At 40.5% G+C, this 21,598-nt stretch overlaps 1 protein-coding gene across 1 annotated transcript in view; it reads left to right on the top strand.

Annotated features, from left to right (window-relative positions):
- Positions 1–21,598, top strand: part of LOC148759225 (uncharacterized) — a 61,965-nt gene that overhangs the window by 23,829 nt on the left and 16,538 nt on the right. Inside the window, exons 4-11 of the mRNA XM_088793581.1 lie at positions 764–878; positions 1,041–1,214; positions 6,826–6,932; positions 8,243–8,380; positions 10,702–10,772; positions 17,188–17,221; positions 19,741–19,892; positions 19,965–19,993. Coding sequence (XP_088649707.1) covers positions 764–878; positions 1,041–1,214; positions 6,826–6,932; positions 8,243–8,380; positions 10,702–10,772; positions 17,188–17,221; positions 19,741–19,892; positions 19,965–19,993 — 820 coding nt within the window. The remainder of the gene's footprint in view (positions 1–763; positions 879–1,040; positions 1,215–6,825; positions 6,933–8,242; positions 8,381–10,701; positions 10,773–17,187; positions 17,222–19,740; positions 19,893–19,964; positions 19,994–21,598) is intronic.

The raw sequence follows: 21,598 nt of genomic DNA, 5'->3' as shown, positions 1-21,598 counted from the left end.
ATTTAGATGCCAACTTACGAGGAGAACTGCGGAAGGTCTGGTGTGTTTCCATTATTTCACTTCACGTCAGGCACCACGGGTGGTAGGATGCCCGTTCTTGTAAGTACCAGTAAGAAATTATTTAAATGCTGCCAACTATACTTTCAAGGCATTCTGAATTATGCATTGCCTTCCAGTGTCAGAGGTGTTAAAATATGAGAAAAGAAGCATCTTAGAACCACTGCAATGCAGTGTTCTTTCTTAATCCTTAAAACACAGCTGCAAAGTAGGTAGAATGATATCATTTTACTTAATTGAAATGTTGTCTTGTAAAGTAGTAGTGATGGTAATAATTCGGATAATATTACCAAACAGTTATTGAGTGTGTGTTTTGTGCTAGGAACCTAAGTAAACACTTTGCATAGATTCCCATTTAAGCCAACAACAGTGCCCTGTGATGTTAAGTACTATTTTTATCCCCATTTGTTGATGAGGAAATGGAGGCACACAAAGGCTAAGGGACAGCTATTAAGTGGTAGAGTTAAGTTAGGATCAAACCTGAGTTGAGCTGATTCCCCAGGGCATGCTCTCGGTAGTCGCTTAGGCTGCTCTTTCATTAGTGTGGCGAGTAACAAGAGCTCGTGAATGTTGTCCTTTGTGCAGAAGAAAACTCCGTGTTGGTTCTGAAGGCATTGGAGTAGTGTGTCATGTTTACAATTGCATGCAGAACTGCATGTTTGAGACGGTGCCCTGTAATGTCCTAAATGTCCTCTCACCCTCATAGGACTGCTCTCCATTTGGCCTGCGCCTTTGGCCGTCTGGAAGTGGTGACTCTTCTAGCAGAGAAGAAATGCCAGATGAATGTCGGTGACAACAGAAACAAGACAGCTCTCATGAAGGTATGTGGTAGCCAGCTCTGTCAACAGGAGATGGATTTGGTTTAATTATTTAGAATAAAAATGAATTTCTCTCAATTAACTATACCTAATTGTGGAAACTTGTGGAATGCTTACTTTGAATTCCCATAATTTACCGTTTATTTAATGACGTAATCCTGACAGGCCGTGGAGAGCCAGGAAGAGGAGTGTGCAACAATCCTACTAAAACACGGAGCGGACCCACATATGAAGGACTTCCGTAGCAACACGGCTCTCCACTATGCGGCCATGGGGCACAACACCGCGATAGCTGAACAGCTCCTGCAACACCAGGCAGATATAGAAGCAACCAATGAGGTATAGATCCACAGATGTATTTATACAATATTTATAATACATGTGTTTCAGCCACAAGCATTTTATTTCTAGTCGATATATACTGCATGCTGTACATCAGGCCCTGTCGCCACAGAAACAAGTCAAAGCCAAGTCAGGAAGGGGAAATGGGTTGGCCACAGAAAGGGCCCAGCTCTGGCCTGTAACAGTCCTGTTACTGCGTGGGAGTGGGTGCAAGGCTCAGAGCCCACCGAGGACTGAAGACCTGGTGGGCTGGAAGTATGTGGGGGTGGCTGCTACAGGGCAGGGCCTAGGAGATGGGTGCTCCTGGGGGTGGGTGGGAGGAAGAGTGGAACTTGGGTCCCGGCCGGGGAGCTGGCGATATGCAGGTGGGGAGGGGAAGCAGCAGGACACAGGCCCTGAGCAGCCCAGGCCTCGGGGGTTCTGAAGATTGGGGCAGGAGGGCCAGTCACGTTTGGACATCCAGCCGGGGCATCCACCTGTGCTCCTAGCCACTCTGCCAGCCATGGCCCCCCTTGGGGTCTCCACCTCGGAGTGGGGCTCCTGCTCAGCCTCGTGGAGACGCTGGGCGGGTTGTCGTACAGAGGGAGCAGGTGATGGGGTTGCATTCACCCCTTTTTGTTCCTGGACGTACATCACCGCTCGCCAATGCAACCCCAGCAGGAATGCCCTTGGTTGACACAGGAAGGGTCAATTTTACATCTTTGGAAGCTCAAGCGTCCCCTGAATGCAAACAGTTGGAACTCAATTTTCTAAAATTTTACTTCACATGATCATACCTCTAAAGTAGCAGTAGAGGGCACAGCTCTCCTTTATGCACTTGTGACAAATTACTTGTGAAAACACAACTTGTTAGAGGCAACACTTCCTTTTTTAAGTGTTTTTTCACGTCCGAGTTGTTTTCCAATTAATGCAAAACAATGCAGGAAAGCACAATTTGCCTTTGAAATCGGCTTCTCCTTAAAACTCAAACGAACAAAAGCATTTTACAATATCATTGAAATCTTCCTGCTCTTGACAAGTTGCTATTTATAAACAAGTGATTTACATAAAGCTATTTAGCTCCCATTGGCCAAAGCCTGAGAGGGAAAAAGGAAAGGGAAAGGAAATAACTATGAGAAATATGCAGGGGAATTTGGAAATTGAACTATTGAGAGGAAATAACAAGAAGAGATTTTTCAAAAACTCATGGACACAGACAACAGTTCGATATTTACCAGAGGGTAGAGAGGGGAGGGGTGATAGATGAGGAAAAAGGGTCAAATATATGGTGATGGAAGGAGAACTGACTCTGGTGGTGAACACACAATGCAATATACAGATGATGTATTATAGAAATGACACTTGCAACCAACTACTAACCAATGTCACCCCAATAAATTTAATTAATAAAAAGTGTTTTTTTATTTTTGTTTTCCTTCGGTTTATATGCTTAGTCAAGGTCCTCTGCAGTTTTGGGGGATAATAATCCTTAGCTTGGGAGAGAGAGTCAGTGAGTTTTAAACTCCCCCGAGACCACTTCTAGGAAGGCTCCGAATCCTCCAAATTACAGTGAACAGGTGGCAATTAAGTGGGAAACGAGGGAAGGACAGATAATTAAGTGACATATCATCCTGTTCTGGCAGAAAGAGCCACCTAGGTAAGAGTCTAAACTCTGCTGTGAAATCTAGACTGTCCCATGAGAAGAAAGGAGTTTAGCTTTAATGAAATCAAGTTGCATTTTGAGTTATTAATCCCGTTTCCTCTCCTACCCAGGAAATTAAGTGTGCTTTTCATAAGTGACATGTCTCTTCCACTTTTATTTGGCCTAATCCTCAATGTCAGAGGAAATTGGTGACATAGGCGAGAGAAGAGACTGAAGTGATCGTCTACTGGACTAGTTCTCAGCTAGAATTGTGCTGGCAAATCAAAGTCACCCTAGGAACTTTAAAAACATTTACAATCATTCACAAGCTAGGCTCTTCCCTGAAGGTTTTGACTGAGTAAAGCTAATAAGGCCTGGACATGTGTTATTTAGAAATATTTCCCTGAGATTCGGATACAACTCTTGGTGAAGAACTACTAGTGCAATATATCAATTCGCAAATCTCAGATACTTAAATATCTCTAGAAGAGGTGGAGTTTGGGAGGTGATTACCCTTCAGCTCTCTCCTTCCCAACACTCTTCGCCTGACTTTTGAACTGTCTGTACCTCTGGGCTCGAGAAGTGGAAGGAAATATCATTGGCGGTATCTACTGGCTTAAAAAAGAACACCTTTTTCCTTTCAGCCATCAGTCATTCACTGGCGCTCAGAGAATCTTCAGAAATTTGCTGATGGGTGGTCTCCTAATGCGCAGAATCGGGCCCTTTAAGAATTTTGCATGTTTGTTTGTGCTCCGCTTGTTAGATCAACAAATGCTTACTGCAAGCAGGGTTTCCTGCAGTAATAGGAAATTGTGAGCCTACTTTTTTGCCTGTTGTTCTGTAAATCTCCAGTTTTCTTTTCTTTGTTTTTTAGTTAAATTTATTGGGATGACAGTGGTTATTGTATTTAAATAGGTTTCAAGTGTACATTTCTTTTTTATTTATTTATTTTTTTATTAAATTTATTGGGGTGACAATTGTTAGTAAAATTACATAGATTTCAGGTGTACAATTCTGTATTACATCATCTATAAATCCCATTGTGTGTTCATCACCCAGAGTCAGTTCTCCTTCCATCACCATATATTTGATCCCCCTTACCCTCATCTCCCACCCCCCACCCCCACCCCCCTTATACTCTGGCAACCACCAAACCATTGTCTGTGTCTATGAGATTCTGTTTCTCATTTGTTTGTCTTGTTCTTTTTGGTTTATATACCACATATCAGTGAAATCACATGGTTCTCTGCTTTTTCTGTCTGACTTATTTCGCTCAGCATTACACTCTCAAGATCCATCCATGTTGTCACAGATGTTCCTATATCATCTTTTCTTACTGCCGAATAGTATTCCATTGTGTATATATACCACAACTTCTTCATCCATTCATCTATCGAAGGACATTTTGGTTGTTTGCATGTCTTGGCCACCGTAAACAAAGCTGCAATGAACATTTCTATAATGCGTCATCTATATGTCATATTATGTGCTCACCACCCAGAGTCAGTTCTCCTGCCTTCACAGTATATTTGACCCCCCTTACCCTCCTCTACTATCCACTGTCCCCCCTTACGTTCTGGTAAGCACTCAACTGTTGTCTGTGTCTATGAGTTTTTGTTTCTTTGTCTTGTTCATCTGTTGCTTTCAGTTTCCTATCCCTCATATGAGTGAAGTCGTATGGTCCTCGACTTTTTCTGTCCGATTTGTGTTGCACAGCATAATAATGTCATGATCCATGCGTGTTGTCCCAAATGGCAGCATTTCATTTGTTGTATGGCACAGCAGTATGCCATAGTGTATACATACCACATCTTCTTTATCCAGCCATCTATTGAAGGACAGTGTGGTTGTTTCCGTTTCTTGGCCACCGTAAATGATGCTGCAGTGATCGAAAGTGTGTGATAAACTCTCTCAGTATGTCTGGGAAATTCATAGAGCCGTGGCATAATCACGATGGTAGGTTTAAACATGAAATCCCATGAAGTTAGTAGCAATACAGATGGGAAGTGTCAATAATTTAGTGTCAGCAGTCCTCTAATGTAATTATCCATTGGATTAACAATCTGAAAAATGAATACAGATAGATTATGGTTTGAATAAGAATGGGAAAAATTCTTGAAGTGGGTGTAATGAGTCTAAATGACAGTTTTGTTGCATGTTGGGGCCCAGTTTTTTAATGAAGCTTATGATACTAAAAAACGGAAAGATTTTACATACAAATATTCACATTATACACAAACATTTGGAAAAGGCAGATAAAAAATCCCAAGTGGGCCATAGACTAGTTGTGGCTCCTCGATATGTTTAGTTTGCCCCCCTATGTTGAGCCAACATCGAGAGTTTGGGGACCGATGAGAAACAACGCTGTCAAGCTTCTCTTAACGAATCCAGCCTGGTCCCCTTGAGCCCTGACTACAGTGGGTGTCCTGTGGCGAGGCTGCGCCTCTTCTATGAGACATGTGTTCCCCAGAGTGCTGCTGTCCCCACCTGGGTTCTTCACTTACTTGGGTCCCCTTCTTTGCCTCCGGAAGCACTGGAGTGTGCGATTCCTCTTGTACAGAGTATTTTGATAAACATTTCAAGATTTTCAAGACAGTCCATGTTGATTTATTATATGTGTTCTATGTTAATCTCCTTAGAATGAGAGTAAGTTTTTCAAGCTAGAATTCCTAAGTTGTTTTTCTTTTAAAAAAACAAAAAGAAAAAGAAAAAAAACTTCCTTTTTCATTATACGTCCTATAAATGATCATACCCATGGAAATGTCTTTAAGTCTTATGAGGTCAGTGATGGCTATAGTTGTAGGTGTCATGCATATTCCAGTCAGCATTCTATCTTCCTCCTCAACAGGGTTCCTTAAAACTGCAAGTGATTTAGTCGCTTTCATGATGCTAAAAGATCAGTATTAAAACGTTAACTGATAAGCCATGATATTTTATTTCGGAGTTATATTTTGCCTGAGCCGTAAAATAATTTTAAGTAGCAATTAAAATAGACCCAGAATGAAAACAGATTTTTTTCAAAAAGTAGATAGGCATTGGGGTCCCAAGATTATCATCGTAACTGAGAATGAAATTTCACATTGAGCTTACCAACAGCCCAGATAAAAACCCATCATCTTATAATGGGAGAAAACCCATGGACCATTTAGCGATAAACAATCAAAGGTCATTTGAAGCCTAACTCTTTTTAATTTAGAGTCCATTTCTTTAGTGACCCTTTTGGAGCAGGAGAGCCTGAAGTTGACATCTGGGATCCTGAGAACATGGATAGAAGTGAAGCAAGCATGTTTGCATAAGCTGCAGAAAACCTTCACCTCTGTTGGAAAGCTCTCCAAACTATATCCCTGAAATTCCATGATATTTCAAACGTTAATGTTTGCCACAGAAAAGTATTGTCAAATCGGGAATAAGCAACCTGAAACACTTCTTTAGTAATAGCCATATAAAGCACAGCTTTATAATACTTCTCAAACACAGGTGCTCTTTCTGGAATCTTCCTACTGGGCCACAGTAGTTAATTTCTGGTAAAGTACGTATTCTTTGGAATACAATGTAACAAACACTGCCCCAGAAACAATTATTTAGGTTTTCAATTCAATAAAACGACTTAAAGCATTTACGTCTATGATTTCGAGCTTGGAGACACAGGGATGAAGAATAGCCCCTGCCCTCCAAAAGCTCCGGGTTCAGATGGGAACGATGAAATCACTGCAGTGCAGTGCGGTAGAGACTGTGATAGGAGCAAAGATTTTGGAACCAGGGCTGTCAGTGTTTGAGGGGAGTTCTGGATAATGAGGTGGAAGTTCATCCGTTGGAGAGGAAGAAGGAGGATATTTTAAAGGGAAGAGCCGCAGATGACAGCACAGAGGGCTACTTTGTATTTACTTTCTCTAGTGTATGTTCAAGTTTAGAGGATCTTTTATGAGTTTTCAAATTTGATGTAGAACTATGTAGTTTTTAAGCTGTAAAATGTTTTCTGTTTTACAGTTTGATTTTACACCACTTTTATTTGCTGTGCATCTGAAGAGCCAGGAAATGGTGGAGTTTTTACTCGAGAGACATGCAAACATACATGCAGTTGATAAGTGGAAAAGGTACAGTGGTTTGTTCTTTTGTTTTTAAACTTAGAACTGTTTTAGAGCGGTAACAGTTGCTCAAGTCAGAAAGATTAATAACAAGAGGATTAACCTATGATTACAAAGTGAAAAATATCAGCACATCGTCCGTTAGGTAGAAAAGCAATTATTCTGACTGGTGAACTGGAAGAACCGTATCCTGCAGGATTCATATTCCTTTATGATATCGACTGATGTCATTTGTCATTGCAGTTTGGGGTCACATGGTATTATATTAGCTAAAGGGTTTTCACTGTAATTTTACTAGTTTTGTATAGTATGGAGTCTAACTTAGTTTATGATACAATATGGGATTTAGTCTCTCTGACAGTTTTTTTAACCTCTGCCGTGTATTCAGTTTTCCTTAAAAGATGCACGTTAAAGGTAAATAGGAGTTGATTTTGTTGTTTGGATGACTCTGCTTGAAATTGTTTTCTTCAAGGAATGCTGATGTTATAGGGATTTCCCTAAGTGACTGTGAATTGCTACTACCAGATATTCCTCCGTTTTTATCCTTTTTTATTTCTAGTCTATTTTGATGTGTTTTTGTTTTATCATTTTTAATTGGTATGAGTAGAAGGGAGAAAGACAACATTAACTGAATAAACTTCTTCTTTAATGAAACAAGTCATGGATGGGTGATAAAAAAAGAGATGGGCTTTCAGTTCACTCAGGACTGGGTTCAATGCTCAGCTTTCCTACGTGTCACGTGTGTGACCATGGGAACATTACTGTCATCACCACACATGTTTCCCGATGTGGAAACGAGGAAAATCATATCTCCTTCGAGGATGGTCGTGTGTCACGACCTGGCGTGTAATTCGGTGCCCAGCACGTGCTTATGCGCACCATTAACTTCAATGATGACAATGATTGCTAGAATTATTATTAATACTATTGTTTTGAGCCTGCCAACTAGCTTTAATTTACCTGACTTCTAGCTGACTTTGGATGTAACGTATATAAGACTAAGGAAGAAACGGGAAATTCTTCATTGAAATCTTCACCTACTTCAGATAAGTGACCTCAGCAGAGTGACTTGTCTATTAAAGAACTTTAAATTAGCAACTTCTAGGTAGTACCCAAGTGGGGCAAGAGGCTTTTTGTTTTTGTTGTTTTCATGTGCCTTCATTTTAGCTTTGGACATAATTTACAAAGATGAACACTTAAGCATGTAAATGGTCAATTCTATACAGATAAGCAATATATTGAACTCGGTAGAGTCTCTCAATGTTGCTGTTTAGGTAACTTACAGTTCCTAAGGGTGAAGTTGTTGTCTGTTATTTCAGAACAGCCCTCATGCTTGCTGTAAAGGCTAAATCCTCAAATACAGTCCGGCTGCTGCTTCAGGCAGGTGCAGATGTCTTTGCTCAAGATGACAGTGGATTCACTGCAGAAGAATACGCTTTATCTAAAGGTTTGAAGGAGTAAGTGTTTACATTGACATGCTAATTATCACAAAACTGAACTTCCAAATACTTTAACTGTTACTTCTTAGGTAACAGGTGAGACTTCATAACTGGGTTCAGGCAGTGGGGGCATGGCAGTGAGTTAGTAGACATCCTCAGCCAGAAACCAAACAAACGGTCAGACGTGGAAGACGTAGCAAAGGGACAGATTCCTTATCCCAGAACTTTGAAGACCTTTATCTCTAGGGATCCCAACATTCTCCATTTCATTCCAAGCATAACCCCTGTGTGTCAGGTACCAATAATGTCTCTTCTCTGACTTTTTCAACTGGTTATTTGGGGGTGTAAAATGTACAGTTTAGCAGGAAATTCTCTATTTTCTGGAGGCTATCGGCTATGCTCTCCCCCTTGAAATTTTTAAGAAGCCAAAGTGTTCCCTAAGTCCAAGAGGGACCATCCTCTTTCACAAGTCAGATGGAGAGGGAACGAAGGTCATTCTGGTCATTCATTGGTTTCCATTGATTGTGTTGCTGCAGGCTTGCTGTAGCAATGGGTCCTGTCGTCATGACTACCTGTGCTCCCAGGTGCCCTTGCTGATCCCGAGTCCTCGGTGTTCTTGGTTTTCCACACTTGGACTTCCAAGTGACGATATTTTTTACTTGACACGCATGTGTTTGTTTACATTCTCAGCCCCTATTCCAGAGCACCAGCACCCTGTCCCGGGAGCTTGGACTTCTAGCTTTAGCCACACACACCCTTCCCCAACCCTGAAAAACAAAACTATGCGGGGCCCACATCTTAGCCCAGACCTCATGATGACTTACCCTTTTGAGTGTCTTGTTTTGTCTTCTGCTAGCACATGTTAGTTGGAACATTCTGAGCTGTCAGAGAGGTGCCAGTAATGCTGCAGGAAAAGATCAGACTTTCCTTTCTCCTTTGTTACCAGATCTGTACGCCAAGGCCACTTGCTATCCCATGGAGTATCTTTCCTTAGGTCCTGGAAGGTCCCGTAACGCCTTTCCCACAGTAGCAGGCACTAACTTGCCTGTGATTCCTTAGTTAAGATGAGGCTCAGTGATCTGTTTTCCAAAATAATGAAAATCTGTCAAGTGACTTGACTCTCCCTCAAGTTTCAGAATATTTAAAGTTTTGCCTGACATGGAAGCCAGTAAACAGGAAGCTCTGGATCTAAAGGAGGTTACTTGGTGTTAGACTAGCTGCACCCCTTCCATGCCTCATGAATGTGCATGTGTTGTATCTTCCAAGTCAACTGGGGATGCCTAGGAAGGTTAGAAAGATCTGATAGTTCAGAGTTTCAGGAGGTAGTCATGAGACAGAAGTAGTCCAAGCCAGGTCTTGACTTCTATACGTTTTCTGCCACTGGTGTGATTAGCTACGATAATAGGGGGCAACTATGTTATCTGACTTATTGAGGTAACATATTTCTAAATGCCTTTAATTACAAATTACATAATAGCTGAGATGTACTGAATTACAAACCACAAAGAAAGAGTAGCTAATAACCAACATTTAAAACATTTTCTGTAAACTGCAGCATTTGAATGTTAAATAGAACCTATGAAAAGCACACATTAGATTTATTTGGAATTCCAAAACAATTTCAAAAACTAAAGCTCAAAAAAACTTACTCCATTGCCTTCCATTTTGTTGTATTATCTATTTGATCCTGTGACAACCTGTAAAATAAGGCAGTGAGCTGCTTGGTTTGTAGAGGAAAACTCTGAGCCTAACAGCAGTGACTTCTCCGACAATGGATCTTGTGGACTATGGAACTAGGATTTCTCAGTTCTCGCCACTTGCCCCTGCTAATTCTAATTAACTGACTGAACTATTCTGCCCTCACCATGACTGGTTCACCTTGCTTTTTTGTCTTCTTTAATCACATGCTTAAGAAAAATTTTGTACAACTTACCATGTTGTTGTTTTATTAACTTAAGTTGATAGGGGTGACAACGGTTAGTAAAATTACATAGGTTTCAAATGTCCAATTCTTTAATATATTGTCTGTATATCACATTGTGTGTTGACCACCCAGAGTCAGTTCTCCTTCTGTCATCATGTATTTGACCCCCTTTACCCTTTTCTACTATCTATCCCCTCTTCCACTTACTCTCTGACAGCCACTGAACTGTTGTCTGTGTCTATGAGTTGTTTTTTCTTTGTTTGTCTGTAGAACTTACAAAATTGAAGCGTATGGGATAATTCAAGTTTTTATATTAGCTCAGACATTACCTGAAATACTCTAAGAATTCCATGTTTTGATAAATGTGTTCCTGTCAGTTATACCACAGTAATATTATCACCTCTTTTACACATAGCGACGCCAAACTAATTTCTGATTGCAAAAAAGAGAGGAGATGGAAAAAGTCTTCTGACAATAACAGTCGAGGTAAGACTCCTAATAGTGAAGTATACTTTGTGGTCCTACCAGACATACAGTAAGACTAAGAAAGTTTTGCTATTGAAAGAGCTGTTAAAGCAAAATGTGTATATTGCATGTATATTTTTTCTTTCTTAGTTAATGTCTTTCTTAATAGTCTAGTATTCAGAATTATTATAAAAGTGAATTGTCGGTATTTAAAATCTGAGAGCGTATTGTGTGAAAAGAAAGTCATTTATCTAGTCATGACCCCTACAATCCCATATGATATTTGTGTAAATACGAAAAATGATTTTTAAATCAGTATGTTGTATGTTTCTTCTATAATCACCTTGCAACAAGTTGGACTTGTTCTAAAAATGGACCTTTGTTTAAATTTTACATCAAATGGCTTACAGGTAGTGAATGAATTCTTGTGATTACATTGTGGTTTGTCTCCCCATAATGTAACTAAAACTAGGAACTCAACAATACCTTCCTAGTCCCATAAACAAATGGCAAACAGTAAGAACTGCAAAACTTAGCCAGTGTGAAGGAATCGCAGTGAGACTGTTTTTGAAAGGTATCTCCTGATGCAAGTCAGTAAAGCTGTGCCTTGCTGAGAAGCATGGGTTATTTTCCATGTGGCTATGCCAACAAGTTCTCACTAGTATCACCTTTTTTCCTCATAAGTCAAAACAGAGTGAGACATGTTGACCTCATTAGAAGAAGCTGTTTTCTTCTGTTCGTTGGATAGTTGTCATGACAGTGTAATTTCTCTAGAACAAGATGCTCTGTAGCCATTAGTCAAAAGATAATCACAATAAATGTTCCCATAGCCCAACTTAGGACTCGAAAGATGATAATAAAAGTACAGAAAAGTTTCGCAATGACAAAAACGCTATTCTACTCACTGGATGTGGCACCTTGTGCATTGTACAACATGAAATGCCCGAGGACCCCTTAAACATAGTAGACCTCTATCAAAGCACTTGTGTCGGTGGTTTTGCAAGTTATAGGAAACACAGAGATGAGACGGAATTTGATCTTTAATGTGCCCCTAATACTTTAGAGCTGTCCCTGGTTTATTTCTGGGGTTTCTTAAAACAGAATTTTCAAGGGCAATCTTTTCATTCATTTATTTATTTGCCTCTGCAGCCGTTTGCTATGTAAGCATCAGGTGTCTTTTAGGTACTAAGTATTATTTTGATGTTGCAGAAGACAAGCGTTTTAAAACCACAGTCCCTACCCTCCAAGAGCTTGTTCTTATCATTGTCATTGCTATTATTTACTATACGTTACACAGTGCTTACTAGGTGCCAGAGCCCACTGAGAGCTTATCATTATCATTATTGTTTTTTATTGGGTGTGTAGTATGAGATCTGACAATTAAGTTCGAGAACTCGCCAGCGTGCACTTACATTATTAGCAGCACTGTACAAACAGCTCAGTAAGGTTTCATAACCTTGGTATATCAGTGTCTCAGAGCTGTGTTCGTGTTGACGTGTGGCAGTGTCTTGCTGAGTGGCGCTCATTATTGTTGTTGCATAATTTTGTGTGCCATTGCGAGGCTGTCTGAGCTTGAATTAGAGCTATGATCAAACATTAAATTTCTTGTTAATCTTGGCAAGAGTGGAAGTCAAATCAGGAACATGTGAGTCCAGGTTCATGGGGATAATGTCGTGAAGAAAACGGCCATGTACAAATGGATTAAACGTTTTTCTGAGGGGAAAGATTGCGTCACTGATGAAGAGACGTCAGGGTGGCCAATAACGACCAGAACTGAGGAAAACATTGCAAAAGTTCATCGAATTGTGAGTCAAATGCATCGGCTGACTGTGAGAAGCATAGCAGACCAAGTACACATCGATAGAGAAACAGGAAAATTTTAACTGAAAATCTTGGCATGAGAAAGGTGTGTGCAAAAATGGCTCCAAAGGAGCTCACTGATGAACAAAAGCAAAGGAGAGTCAAAGGTTGCCAAGACCTTTTGGATAGTCAAGACAATGTTTTGAGCCGTGTTTTCGCTGGTGATGAAACATGGGTGTACCATTACGATTCTGAAACAAAGCATCAAAGTGCACAATGGAAGTCAGCCAATTCTCCACGACCAAAAAAGTTCTGTCAGTCCAAATCAAGAGTCAAAACAATTTTACTAACCTGTTTTGATATCAGAGGGATTATTCATGATAAATTTGTACCAACTGGACAAACAGATAACAATGTTTAGTTTTGGGAAGTTCTGAAAAGACTGCATGAAAATGTTAGAAGAAAACAACCTCAACATTTGGCCCACTATTCATGGCTGTTGCATGACGGCAACGCATCAGCTCACACGGTACCGTCTGTGAGAGAGTTTTTAGCCAGTAAACAAATAACTGTATTGACACACCCACCCTACTCATCTGATCTGGCCCCCAATGACTTCTTTCTTTACCCGAAGATAAAGGAAATATGGAAAGAAAGACATTTTGAAGACATTCAGGACATCAAGAGTAACACGACAACAGCTCTGATGGCCATTCCAGAAAAAGAGTTCCAAAATTGCTTCGCAGAGTAGACGAGGTGCTGGCGTCAGTGCACAGCTTCCCCAGGGGTGTCCTTCGAAGGTGGCCATAGTGATACTCAGCAGTGAGGTATGCAGCACTTTTTCTAGGGTGAGTTCGTGAACGTAATTGTCAGACCTTGTGGGCCAGACACTCGATGTCCATGCTGACGATTTCGGTTGTAAAAATCTGGGTAGGATTTTAGGGAAGTGTGCAGCGTGAGTGGGAGTTGGCCAGATAAAGAGCAGAAGGACCGTGTTGGGCAAGGGAAGAATAATCAAGATCACAGGTTTGGCAGAAGGAAGTGCAGACATAGGCTAAGACACACAGTGACCTTTGCAGATTTACGAGCAGTTCAGTTTTGATGGTATGAAAAGCGTGCTGTGGGAATGGTTGAGAAGGTGGTGAATACCTAGGTAAGGCAAGCTTAGGAAAGTCTTTAGTTCTAGACGAAGGAGTTGCTCTTATCCTGTAGGCCTTCGGAAGTATATCAGTTAGAATGTTTTAGCCGCAGGTAATAGGTGACCTAATTAACAGTGGTTACCACAGGAGGAACCAGGATGGTTTTGGTGGGTCTGTGATGCCATCAGGATCCCTGTTGTTCTCCCTGTTTCAGTTGTGAGGTCGTCAGTGTTTTGTTTAGGTCCCATTTGCTGGCTGGTTAATTAGCAACGGCTCCAAGCATCATATTCTCACATGACGATATCCAAAGACTGAGGACTGCGTTTCTGCAGGGGTTTCTATTTTCCTTTTATGTTTTATGAAAATATAGTTGGCATACGATATTATATCAGTTCAGGTGTAGAACATAGTGATTTGACATTGCTATAACTCGTGAGGTGATCACCACAGTATGTCTAGTAAGCATCTAGCACCCTTCAAAGTGACTGCGATATTTTTGACATGTTCCCTGTGCCGTTAACTGCATCCCTGTGGCTTAGATATTTCATCACTGGAGTTTGTACTTCTCATTCACTTTCCTTTTCATTCATCTCTTCAACTCCCTCTCATCTGGGAACAGTCAAGGAGCTTTTTCTAGCTATCGGTCTGTTTCTGTTTTGTGTGTTTTGCTTTTTTAGGTTCCACATGTAAATGAGATCATAAGGTATTTGTCTTTCTCTGTCTTCTTTCACTTCACATAATACCTCTAGGAACGTCCATATTGTTACAAAGGGCAAGATTTCATCTTTTATGGATGAGTTATTATTATATCAGTTATATTATGGATGAGTTAATTATTCTAATATCAGTCATAGTATTACTGTATACACACACGCACACACACACACACACACACACACCTCCCACAGACACACATATCAAATCCTCTTCATCCAGTCATCTATTGAAGGACACCTCTGTTGCTTCCATATCCTGGCTACTATATATACTGCTGCAATGAGCATAGAGGTGGAGATATCTTTTCAACTTAGTGTTTTGGTTTTCTTTGGACAAATACCCAGACGTAGAATTGCAAGATCTCATGGCAGTTCTATTTCTAACTTTTTGAGGCATCTCCTTACTGTTTCCCACAGTGGCTATAACAATTTACAAATCCAAAAACAGTGCAGGCTCGGTTTTCCCTTTCCTCCACTTCCTCGCCACCATTTGTTATATGGGACCATTTTGATGATAGCCATCTGACAGTCATGAGGAGGTATTGCACTGTGGTTTTGATTTGCCACAAGCCATGATAAACAGTGATGTCCAGCTGTGTGATTCTTTTGATAGAAAGAAAACTGAGAGGCTGCCAGTAGACCCACGTGACATTTACAGGCTGGGGTCTGGCACATGCTGGTACCCACACCAGTTAGTGGTAAAGCAGTCACTGATTAGCTTAGTATCATCATTTTTCTCTGTGGAGCTGGAGAGAGGCCATGCTCTTTGTGTATTGGGACAGGAAATATCCACAGAGCATTGTGGTTCTCCAGTGAGAATGAAGACGAAGAAATGGCAAGTGGGCAGGGACTCAGCAGTGGTTACTGCAGGGATCATGGGAGAGTTTTGAGCAGACTAGGAAAAAGATGAGATGGCATTCGGACACTCTGGTTGTGGTATAAAGCAGGGACCAGCAAGCCTATTCTGTAAAGGGCCTGATTTTAGGCCATGTGGTCTCCGTCATACCTACTCACGTCTGCCATTATGGTGTGAAAGCAGTCGTGGGCCAACTGAATGGGCAAGACTGTGCTACAGTAAAGCTTTATTTACAAAAGCTGATGGCAGGATGAAGTTTGCTGGCCCCCTCACATAGAGGCTAGTTTGTAGAAAAGCGCCTACAAATAACTGGCAGACAAAGGAGGCTTTTACTTCCTTGAACTAGTATCAGTGCGCTATGATGTTTTCAGCCATCCATTTTGAGAGAAAAAAAGTCAGGAAGGTTAATTTATTCCATTTAACATGTTGGTGTTTGCTGGCTTATATCTTTCTCATTTGTTTTGCTGACAATAAATCCTATTCATTTAGGAAGTAATCATAACACTAGGTGGTGTTTCATTTTTTCCCCCCCTGTGAAAGCCATCTGCTCAGAGCCCCTGTTTGACTAGGGCAGTGGCTGTGGCAAAACAAAGCAGAGCCTGGAGAGTGTTATGGTTAATACGATTTAGTGATGATCGAATGTAAAAAGATAGTGGAGAGAGAGAAACTCAGATGATTCCTAGGTTTCCAGATTGTGCACTAGCATTTCAATGGGACATGAGAAGAGTGACTAGGACATTATCAGATGGAGAGCGAAGAGCAGCAGGTCAATAGGGAAGCACGTTTTTTTCTCTGAATGTTGAGTTTCTTGGTATATCCATGGGTAACTCATCCTACATGTTGGATATAATTTTTTGTTTCATTTTCACTTACTCTGTTAACCACTGCCTTTTCATACGAGAGCTATGTTTTTAGTTTTAGAAGAAATGAAGAAATTTAGAAACCAAAGGAACTCTGTAATCAGTGTACATTATTATACTACAAGTGATAGTTATTTGTTTTTGGGGGGGTTTTGTTTGTTTGCTGTTATTCATTGGCTTAGGATCTGATGATATATGACTTATAAGGTAAAAAACCATGATTTCTATACGCATTTGCCACTATGGTGAGGGATGAGAAAAATGGCATCACACGCTGCTATACAGCAATGACTCTTTGGACCTTCCTGCTCTATGAGGTGAGTCCGGATAGACTCTCAAGCAATGAGGGAAACAGTCTCAGGGGTTGTGCTTGATAAAACTGAAATCACAAAGTCTTTCATACTTGCCCTACATTGGAGAGATGGCCGGAAAGAGTCTGTTTCCATGTTTTGCCGTGCTGCAAATTAGACTGCCTCTTGACTAAGCTGCTAATAACAGGGTGTTTCATCCTAAGCTGAACACCCTTGACCGAAGAGCGGCACCAGTGGTACTGTGTAAGAGCAAAAAAGGGTTCAAACTGCTCTTCATGACGGAAGTCCAGAAACATCATGCTATTTAAATTTGACCTTGTTAGCTTATGATACTAATTTTACTACTGATACCATTTTCGTTCATTCTGATGGGTCTGGTTAGGATTACAATCATTGTAAGTAGCACTTGACTTGTAGCTATCAAATTTTTGCACATCCCGTTTATTTTTCTTTCATTTGATATAAATATATAATACAGACAAACATACATAAGGACATACATATACATATATATGTGTGTGTATATATGTATGAACATATAAATATAAATATATATACACACATATAAATAGGAGAAATGTAAAGGATCTGCATGTATTAATTGCCGACCAATAGTATCATTACTATTCATTCTACTATAGCCTTCAGGGGTTGTCCCAAAGAAATGTTTTTACATCACTTCAATCTGACGCTTTCAAAATTCTGTGTTTTTCTGTTGTGTATTTACACTTTATTTGAATTTTTTCTTTAACAGTGGATGAGTGTTCTACATGCAACAATGCGAGGAGGTAGGATTTTATGGATTTCTAAAATTGCATGTTAACTAAGAGACTGCAGAGAGAAGCCAGTAAGCTTTAATGAGTGTTCTGCTCTGGATTAGGCCCTGTACTATGTGCCTAACATTGGTTCTCTCAGGTCGTCGGCACAGTAACTTCGCAAAGGAGCTGTGCTGTTCGGCCTGGTTTTTATTCATTAGACGTGTGTGTTCCGGGAGGTGGATTAGTTGACCCCTGTACCATAGTTACAAGTGGCTGACCCGTGATGTGACCTTCGGCCTGCTTGGCTTCCCAAGCCCCTTCTCTTGTCCCTCAGCCTGTACTGAGATGTGTCTGGACAGGTCTGGATTCAAGGTACAGGTGCAAGTCAGGTGGACTCAGAGAGTCCCGTTTAGTGACGTGTTAACACTGATTGAGAAGTGTCCTCCCAAGCCCAGTGAGCGCAAGCTCTTGTGTTAATGTACTCCACAATTGCAGCAGTCTCGAGAACCTTGTTTTCACCATCAGTGTTGAAGGCAGATCTCAGTTCGCTGTGGCCACAGAACCACAGGTTGTGCATAAGCAAGACCTAATCAGGCAGGTGTTTTCAGGTATAATGCGATGTAGCCTTCTTGGGACGAATCGTTGTTCTGTAAGTGAAGAACATGTGTGTATAGATCATGTTGCATTACTGCAGCACAAATTGAGATGATATTTCCAATTGATTTCTCTACTTACTGATGTCTCAGCCTGTGTTTCTCTTCTGGCTGATACCTTTCCCTTGTTCTTGGAAGTTCTTTCCTTTTTTCCAGACTCTTTCTTCCTTCTTCCATGACTTTTCTTGATTTTTTACCTGTGTCTCTGCTTTTCTCAGGGTTTTTTTTTTTTTGCTGTTCTGTTACTTTTTTCCACTTCTGCCAGCTAAGTGTTCTCCATTTTTCTAGACAGAATCAAAAGTCCATAGAATTCCAGGTGTTGAAGGGATGTTAGCAATTAATTATTCAAATACCCCCTAGTACTTCATGCTGCCGTTAATGTTTTGGTCAAGTGGTTGATCACATGAGTTTGAACTCAAAGAGATTATGTGACTTATTTGAGTACAGTGAGTGATGAAATGAGATTAAGTGTAGGTGTCTAAGCCCAGTACACTTCCTTCTTTATCATCATTTGGGTGAGTGTTTTAATAATGGAAAGGTCTAGTGACTGCAGTGGAAGAAGATAAGAATGGAATTAGCAGTTGAATCCAAGTTTCAAGAGGAACAACACAGGTTGGGATAGGAATAAGGCTTTTAGAGCAGAGATTAGAGATCAGATAAGGGAAAAGAGATCAGAATAGTAGGGTATGACAAGGTAAAGAGAAATTACAAGAAGGAAGGACACAGGATGTTGGTAATCGTCTAAAAAAGCAGATTAAAATAAGGGGTGCAAGAGCGTCCTGAAAATCTTGCTGCTTTTGTTTGCTAAATTGGAAAAGTAGCAAAATGTAAGTTTTGTATCAAAACACATTATACTAATTTGAGCCCTTGGAAACATTCTCTTAATAGCAAGTAGGAATGTGGAATCATCCACCTGCACCCCAGCTTACTTAGGGGGCTTATGTCCCTCGAGTGCTAAGGCACTGGAGATTGCTGAACTACATAGATCACTCGCCCAAGGCAGGTGTCTCGTCACCTCCACCTCTTTTCCCAATGTGCTAATGTCCTTCCCATGGATATGGAGGGTTGGGCAGAGATAGGACTGATTGTGAAAACAGTAATGGAGTTGGGTCGGTGGTAACATGCCTGTGTTAGGACTGGATGACCGAGGCTCCATTTAGCTTATTTTCCAGGAACAGGGAAATGGAGAACTCCTACTGTGGGTCATTTGAGCCCATCCTTGTTTCAGGAGTCTGTGCTTTCGTAGGCTGAAGTTTTGGAGGTTGGAGATTGCCAGGAAGCTGTGAGGACAAGTGGTCTGGGAGTGGGGAGGCTAAGAACATACATATTTGTTCTTTGACTGTTGTACGTGTGACTTGCAAACATTTCACACATTTCAGGGAACTGATTGTAGTGTTTCAGGGTGAAAGGAATGAATGGCGCGATTTAATAACTGCTTTCTACGTTAAAGAAGCAAGACTGCCATTTTTGACTGACGCAGATTAATCTTTGAACCAGGGACAGACCATGGAGAAGGGTCAGTGTGTCTTTCTACCTTGATTTAGGTCCTCGCTTTTGTCCCAGTTCAGGTTCCAGTTATGTCAGCTATTAGTTGCGCTTCAATTCAGCCTTTTGGACTTTTGGTGAAAACAAGGTACTCTCAGGTGTTGCCAACATATTGGCTGTCATTCTTTGTTATGGAAACTTAGAGTGTATCTTCATTAAATATTGCATGAGTTGGGAATGGTGGAGGCAGAAATAGGTAAATAATAGCTTTTCTAGCACATCATACAAATTTTAATCATATCAAGAAACTTCATTTCATATGCAGATAGCTGACCTTTTACGCCCTTTGTTGTTGTTGCTTTTGTCAAGAAATGAACTCACTTGTTTTTGTTGTGTGTCTTGACCCTAAAGTGTTTCCTGTGAAACTTGCAAGAATGATTCCTGGTCTGTATCCTGCGAAACTTGCAAGAGTGATTCCTCGTCTGTATCCTGCGAAATTTGTAAGAATGATTCCTGGTCTGTATCCTGCGAAACTTGCAAGAATGATTCCTGGCCTGTATCCTGTGAAATTTGCAAGAATCATTCCTGGTCTGTATCCTGCGAAACTTGCAAGAATGATTCCTCGTCTGTATCAGCGGAACGGCTCGTCGATGTTGATACCAAGGTAAAGTGCTCCTTTGTGAAATTAACTTTTTTACTCTGAATTTAGTTTTTGTAGCACTTACTTGTAAAATTTAGTAGTGTTCCAACTATCATTGTTTTATGTTTGTAATGGAAAATTTGTCACTGTGAACCGTTTTATAAAATATCACCATTCGAGGGTTTTTTTTTTCCTTTAAATTAAAATTTATTGGGGCGCAATTGTTAGTAAAGTTACATGGATTTCAGATGTACAATTCTGTAATACATTATCTATATCTCACATTGTGTGTTCACCAGCCAGAGTCAGTTCTCTTTCCATCACCACATCTTAAACCCCATTTACCAATGGTCCTATTTCATCTTTTCTTACCACCCAATAGCATTCCATTATTTATATGTACCACAACTTCTTTATCCATTCATCTATCGAAGGACATTTTGGTTGTTTCCATGTCTTGGCCACCATAAGTAAAGCTGCAATGAACATTGGAGCACACTTGTCTTTATGGATAAATGCTTGCAGATTTTTGGTGTAGATACCCAGGAGAGGGATTGCTGGGCCATATGGTAATTCTATTCGTAACTTTTTGGGGAACCTCCACACTGCCCTCCATAGCGGCTGCACCAGTCTGCATTCCCACCAACAGTGTATGAGGGTTCCTTTTTCTCCACAGCCTCTCCAACACTTGTTACTATTTGTCTTGTTGAACATAACCATTCAAACTAGGTGAGGTGATATCTCATTGTGGTTTTTATTTGCATTTCTCTGATGATTAGTAATGTTGAGCATTTTTTTCATATGTCTATTTGCGATTTGTATGTCCTCTTGGGAGAAATGTCTCTTCAGGTCCTCTACCCATTTTTCAATTGGGTTGTTTGTTTTTTTGTTGTTGAGTTGCATGAGTTCTTTGTATATTTTGGATATTAGCCCCTTATCAGAGGTACTGTTGGCAAAAATCTTCTCCCATTCAGTTGGTTGCCTCTTTATTTTGTCGATGGTTTCTTTTGCTGTTCAGAAGCTTTTAAGTTTGATATAGTCCCATTTGTTTATTTTAGCTTTTACTTCCCTTGCCTATGGAGTCAAATTCATAAAATGCTCTTTGGACCCAAGGTCCACAAGTTTAGTACCTATGTTTTCTTCTATGCAGTGTATTATTTCAGGTTTTATGCTTAAGTCTTTGATCCATTTTGAGTTAATTGTGGTACATGGTGACAGATAGCAGCCCCGTTTCATTCTTTTGCACGTGGTTTTCCAATTCTACCAGCACCATTTGTTGCAGGGGCTGTCTTTTCTCCATTGTATGCTTTTTTGCTTCTTTGTCAAAAATTATCTGTCCATGTTTATGTGGGTTTATTTCTGGGATCTCAATTCTATTCCACTGGTATGTGTCTGTTTTTCTGCCCATACCATGCCGTTTTGATTATTGTTGCCCTGTAGTACGAGCTCAAGTCAGGGAGTGTGATACCTCCGGCATTGGTCTTTTTGCTTAGGATTCCTTTGGCCATTTATGTCTTTTGTGGTTCCATACAAATCTGATGATTTTTTTGTTCTATTTCTTTAAAAGGTGGTATTGGGATTTTGATGGAGATTGCATTAAATCTGTATATTGCTTTGGTAATACGGCCA

Source organism: Rhinolophus sinicus, chromosome 1, assembly GCF_057876585.1.
Source record: "Rhinolophus sinicus isolate RSI-liver-muscle chromosome 1, RSI-T2T, whole genome shotgun sequence".
NCBI lineage: Eukaryota > Metazoa > Chordata > Mammalia > Chiroptera > Rhinolophidae > Rhinolophus > Rhinolophus sinicus.
This window is presented reverse-complemented; position numbering and strand designations above follow the sequence as displayed.